We start from the raw sequence: 5,775 nt of genomic DNA on the forward strand, positions 1-5,775 counted from the left end.
CTTTTAGAAGTTTGTTCATGCTAGAGTTCATGCTTGCCGCGCGGCAAGAATTTATTGGCTACCACGTCGCAGAACTTTTAGGCCCGGTTTCACAAGTGTCGGTTAAAGGCCATTGCACGTAACAAAGTTTTAGTCATAATCGTAATGCTGGGTCTACAATGCGAGTCGCAAAGTCGTGAGTCGCAAGAATTGACCAATCACAGTTGAATTTGAGGAGAATAATCGACTGTGATTAGTCAATTCTTGCGACTCACGACTTTGCGACTCCCATTGTAGACCCAGCATAAGGCTGTAAGAAAATAGACCAATCACAGTCGATTATTCTCCTCGCGCTTGAAGAATAGTCAAGTGTGATTGGTCTATTTTCTTAAGCCTTGTGTACACGATACTAGAAATCGGTCCGAGTTTCGGTTTAAGCCAATGAAACTGCTGCTTTTCTGTAAGAGCTGCAAGTTGATTGGCTTAAACCGAAACTCGGACCGATTTCTAGTATCGTGTACACAAGGCTTAAGTCATGCGCGCTTGGTCCATTGCATTTAAAGAAAAATTATCAATTAACCGAACCGCACTACGGTGGTTATAAGAGTTAGGTTAGGAATTCGTTTGTGCAGTTTATGATAAAGTGGCGAGCTATAAAAAAACCAATAATTTAATTAATTAAATTACAGGATGCTCAATAACGTGAGGAGATGTCTGACAGTCTCAGTTAGGACTCGTGGGAAATTATTAATACGATCGATCCACGAGAATGTCCTGTCGCCCGTGCTCCATTCTCGCGCAAACGCTCGACGTTCGAATAATGCGGTCTACAAACGTTTTTACTGTCAAGCTACGATCGACGAGCAAAATCTAAAGAGCATCGATTTGAAGAATCAACAGCAAAAGTTGGACCAGCAGAAGTTGGATGAATTTCTGTCTGACCCCGAGAACAAGAAGCGCTTTCAAATATTAGAGTTAGAACTGGACGTCTTGCGGCACAATGCTGAGAGAGTTCCTGACAATATTGAGCCATCGGACTGGCTGTTGTTGTTAAACTCGTCGACCAAGACAAGAAGAAAGTCAGTATTTCATTCCCTATTTCTCTTTTCTTTTATTAGAATTTATTAGAATTTATCTTTGATTTGACTGTGATATTAATCGGGACATGTTTTTTCACTGTACAGAAAGTACCTGGAGTTTTTGTGGCGTAATGAGAGAGCATCGGAAAATGAAAAGGCGAAGAAAGCGTTGAAGAGGGCCGAAGCGCTCGCTAAAAGAGAAGCGGAGTTGGCCGACGACACCGGTGAAATAAAATATGGGCTCCTGCATAACACGCTATTTATGCGTATATACGAAACGACTATAAACCGCTTCTACAATGGCAAATTACTCCAGAGTATGATGTTTGAACCGAAGCTAGTGTTTGATTGTGGTTACGACAACGACATGAACCATCGCGAGATACACAATTGCGCCAAGCAGATGTCTCTGGCGTTCGCCAGCAATCGCATCCACGCAGATCCTATGTGTCTTTATTTCTGTAATTTTAACGAAGACGGATTACTTAAGCGTTACCTTCATCAAAACATACCCACTTTGATGAACGATGATTTTCCGGTGACAGTAACATCCCAATCTTATTTAGACTTATTTCCAAAGAATCAGTTGGTATATCTCACGCCACACTGTAGAATGAATCTAAATGAATACGATCCAGACGCGGTTTATATCATAGGTGCATTGGTAGACAAGGTAAACTGACAAGATATATCCCCTCTCTTTGTGTGCGCAAATATTCTTTTTTTATTTAATTGGATTGTCATCTGTTTATAGAATAATTCGCAGCCGTTGTCTCTGGCAAAAGCTAAGAGGGAAGGTATCAGCATGGCCAAATTTCCTATAGACACATATCTCGACTGGGGTGCTAGCTCATCAAAGAATCTCACGCTCGACCAGTGTACCAGGATAATGTTGGACTTAAGACATACGAGGGATTGGAATAAGGCACTATCGAAGAATGTGCCAACCAGAAAATTGAGAAATGCCAGAGAAAATAGCTTACGACAGAAACTGTACAAGTCTATATCCTCAGATACATATAAAATTGAGGAACAACCAGCTGAAGTGCCGTTAAAAGACTTTACCTTTGGAAGTAGGAAAATTAAGAATTAATGTTCTTTAATCGTTGTATATAATTAGACTACGGCAAATTTATATAAAAACATAACGAAAAGCAGCAGCTTGTTAATTACCTCCCTCTGTATTATATTCTAGTATTAAAATTGGAACATTATAATCTTGGAACTTTATAAAATTTTATAACATAATAAAATTTCATAAATTTATAATATAATTGTAAGATTGAGATTAAAGTTGGATAGAAATGGACATAATACACATGAAAATCAGTCATGTCTCTCAGTTTGACAAAGAATTCCAGACGGCGTTATCGACACCCATCGACACCCGTGTGACCATTGGCCATCAATGGGCGCGTTCAGCAGACCAAGCCGCTCAGTAGCAATCGAACGTGATTGGCTCTTACTTTTAGAACCAACCAATTAACGCAGAGTGTCGATAAGACGAACTCAACAGTTGTGTCTGCTGAACGCGGCCAATTTGAAGTGATTTTCAGTTGTACTGCCGTTACGTTGGTTTAGGAGATACGTGTGCTTCATCGTGTTTTTTGCGTTGCGTCGTTGTTACGGGAATGCCGAATTCGGCGAGACGGATCACAGAAGGTGCCTGCGCGCCTACAACTACGATAAAACTCGCAGGGAAGTCAGGACGCGGACCATCGACAGGAACCGCAACCTGCAAGACGTTTCGGCGCCAACGAGCCCGCAGCCCGGTAAGTGGATTTCCGTTTCACGTGATCTCTCGCAAATTGATAAAATTGGATTATAGATTAAAGATTTCTCTCCTGCAGCCTCCTGGTTGCATCATCTTCAGTCACATTTTTTTGTTTAATTGTTAAAATGCCTGCTTAGGCCCTAAGATTGTACTTAAGATGGTCTTAAACACAAGAACCGACTATGAATACCGGCCAAAGACCGACAATATCGAAAAGTGGATGTTACATATACATAGCACGGACATGAATCAAATTCATCAAAATTCATCGACAGTATCGAAAAGTAGATGTGACTCGTAGTTCCAATTCCTGAAAGTGGATGTGTGGCGCTACTGTACGGCCTAGCAAAAGCATCCCAAGAAAATCGCCGTCATTGCGCCTCTCATCCTTCTCTCTGCTTTTGGATAGGAGTGCCTGTTTATAAGTTTATACGACCGTGCTCATAACACACGGTTTCGAATTCTATTTCCCACGTAATTTGAACGATTATTTTAATGCGACAATTATAGTGATTATAAAAAAGTTTAAATATGGCAGGAGGGAAAAATAGTCAAACTGGATTTCAGCCGGTAAAACGATATTACAGAGAATATTAGAAATTAATAGAGCGATATTGTTTCATGTATTTACGATCTAACCTATTTCGTAATTTGATATTTTGCAAGGATTCCGACGTTCATATCACTTTCGAGGAACAGCAGAAGATTAATAAGTTTGCAAGACAAAATGCTAAGTTGGAGGACTATAAGGAAGAACTTAGAGTAAAGCAGGTAATTCAAGTTACTTTAGTTTAAAAGGATTAAAGAGCGATTCTTTCTTCCTCACTGAGTTGACCTTATTTGGTCATGCAAAAGCTTCGCATGCACCATGAGCGATAACTGTTTATTTGCATTTGGCAGAACGAATTGAAGAATTTGGAGGATGCTTCCGACGAACTGGCTCTTATGGATGACGATGTAAAAATACCGTATTTTATCGGAGAAGTGTTCATCTATCATTGCCTGGAGAAGACGCAGGTGATTAAACGGCAATAATTATGACTGCGATGATTCTTGACATCATCTACGTCTTAAATAAATATTTTAATTCAGTACTTCCCAAGATTTGTAATTCTAGGCATTGACTTGAAGTATATCGGCGTTTTTTAAGCCTATTACCTTCCTTTTTCTATCTCTGAGAGAAAGGTAGGTAACAGGCGTGAACGTTATTTCCAGGCCAATGATCAATAAATCAAGAATTACAAATCACTGTTTTAATTCATGCTTTCAACTACCCAATCAATATTAACAAAAGCTATTTTTTTTAGAGCTCTTTGGAAGATGCTAAAAGTAAGAAAAAAGAAGAGATTGTGAGATTAGAAGGCAAATGTGCAGATTTGAAGACTATCATGACTGAATTAAAAACACAATTGTATGCGAAGTTTGGTAGTCGTATAAATTTGGAATCCGAAGAATCGGATTAATATTTCTTCTTATTGAGACGCATTAATTACCATTTAATATTAGAAATACATTTATTACATTATTGATATTTGCCGATGTAATTTTGTTCATTTAAATTATAATTAATAAATAATTGTTTATAGATCTATATTGCTATATTTCTATGACGCAATTTCTCCTGAGAAGCTTAATGTAGTGTAAAATAAGATTTATTAAATATTTCCTGCAAATATATAACAAATAAAGCCTTTTTTCTTAGGGTTATTTGATTGATGCTTCTTGATTGAAGATTTTCGAGTTCTGGAGTTACAGTGTTATAGTTCATTTAGAATCTGAAGGGATACGGATTACAATAATTTATAATTTCCAAATACTTGTTACAGATACTTCTTTTAATTGCTTCAATAACTATCTTTATAAAGGGACTGGATAGTCCCAATAAACATTCTTCACACCAAGTGATGTCTTGGCTTTATAAAGGTTCCTTTAATAAGTAATTTTGATTTTTTTTTGTATTATAAATCTACATGACTTCTTAATAGACAAATAATAGTGAAAAATTATCTGAATATATGCTAAGTGATATGATCAAGAATTAAATTTAGATCTTTTGCTAAATTTCTACAATAAGGACAACAAAAATGTAATAAAGTATAACTTTTTAATTTGTCGTTGAAACTAATTATTTCTTTGATATGTCCAAGTTATCAATTATTTGCATTAAAAAATAAATAAAAGACAAATTTTATAAATACTGATTAGTAATAAAACTGATCATACAGCGTTGCCAAAGCTAATTAACTAAAATTATCAGTGGAACTGAGCCTAAAGATTAAGTAACACAGACTAAATATTGCATAGGATGGAACTGAAATTTGGATATTTGCCAGTTTGCTCTCATTAGCAGTACAGAAACGATTGAGAACGCATTTAGTAATTTCTCATTTTACTGCATTTCCTGGAAATAAATTTATAACATTTTTTATAATTATGCATTATATACATTTGTTATATAATTATTCGTTAATTAAAATATTACAGTAATTGTTGTAATCTTAATTGCATAATACTGCTATAATACAAATAATGATATTATATATGTAATATATTCCAACATTTTTTTTTATTGAAAAAAAAATTAAAAATAAATGAAATAAATTAATAAGTGAAATAAATAATTTCTTAATATATATATTAATACTTACATATATTGTACGTAATTAGAACATTAAGGCAATCAAGTGCGAACTTGTAAAAAATCGGTTTCAAGATTTTAAGAAGTAACAAACTCTTGTCGAATTAATCATTGAGAAACAGAATCATGCAAATCTATTTTTATAATTAAACTCTATAATTAAACTAAAGTAAACTCAAATATACGATGACAAGTATAAATGCAGGGATTGTACATTTGTAATGCTCACTTATTGAGAATTTGTTTTATCTACGTTTTTACTTTCGATCAGTCATTTGCGTACAATGAATGCCCAAGTAATTCCT

The 5,775-nt window shown here is 35.6% G+C and overlaps 2 protein-coding genes across 2 annotated transcripts; both read left to right on the forward strand.

Annotated features, from left to right (window-relative positions):
- Positions 1–498: 498 nt before the first annotated feature.
- Rswl (tRNA methyltransferase roswell) lies at positions 499–2,215 on the forward strand. Its single transcript, XM_071726686.1, has 4 exons — positions 499–590; positions 669–1,058; positions 1,164–1,731; positions 1,813–2,215. The coding sequence occupies exons 2-4, from the start codon at positions 670–672 to the stop codon at positions 2,149–2,151; spliced, it is 1,296 nt and encodes a 431-aa protein (XP_071582787.1). The 5' UTR covers positions 499–590; position 669; the 3' UTR covers positions 2,152–2,215.
- Positions 2,216–3,211: 996 nt separating this feature from the next.
- On the forward strand, positions 3,212–4,423 carry Pfdn4 (prefoldin subunit 4). The gene is made up of 4 exons (XM_071697063.1): positions 3,212–3,402; positions 3,499–3,603; positions 3,733–3,849; positions 4,140–4,423. The coding sequence occupies exons 1-4, from the start codon at positions 3,364–3,366 to the stop codon at positions 4,293–4,295; spliced, it is 417 nt and encodes a 138-aa protein (XP_071553164.1). The 5' UTR covers positions 3,212–3,363; the 3' UTR covers positions 4,296–4,423.
- Positions 4,424–5,775: the final 1,352 nt, after the last annotated feature.

The sequence above is a fragment of the Temnothorax nylanderi genome, unplaced genomic scaffold (assembly GCF_030848795.1).
Source record: "Temnothorax nylanderi isolate EJ_2023f unplaced genomic scaffold, tnyl_v1.0 TNYL_tig0001_pilon, whole genome shotgun sequence".
In the NCBI taxonomy this organism is placed as follows: Eukaryota; Metazoa; Arthropoda; class Insecta; order Hymenoptera; family Formicidae; genus Temnothorax; species Temnothorax nylanderi.

Coding starts and splice junctions, on each gene's coding strand:
- Rswl (XM_071726686.1), top strand. CDS start 670: ATGCTCAATAACGTGAGGAGATGTCTGACAGTCTCAGTTAGGACTCGT. Junction 1,059..1,163: donor TCGACCAAGACAAGAAGAAA/GTCAGTATTTCA, acceptor TTCACTGTACAG/AAAGTACCTGGAGTTTTTGT. Junction 1,732..1,812: donor TAGGTGCATTGGTAGACAAG/GTAAACTGACAA, acceptor ATCTGTTTATAG/AATAATTCGCAGCCGTTGTC.
- Pfdn4 (XM_071697063.1), top strand. CDS start 3,364: ATGGCAGGAGGGAAAAATAGTCAAACTGGATTTCAGCCG. Junction 3,403..3,498: donor GTCAAACTGGATTTCAGCCG/GTAAAACGATAT, acceptor ATATTTTGCAAG/GATTCCGACGTTCATATCAC. Junction 3,850..4,139: donor ATTGCCTGGAGAAGACGCAG/GTGATTAAACGG, acceptor TATTTTTTTTAG/AGCTCTTTGGAAGATGCTAA.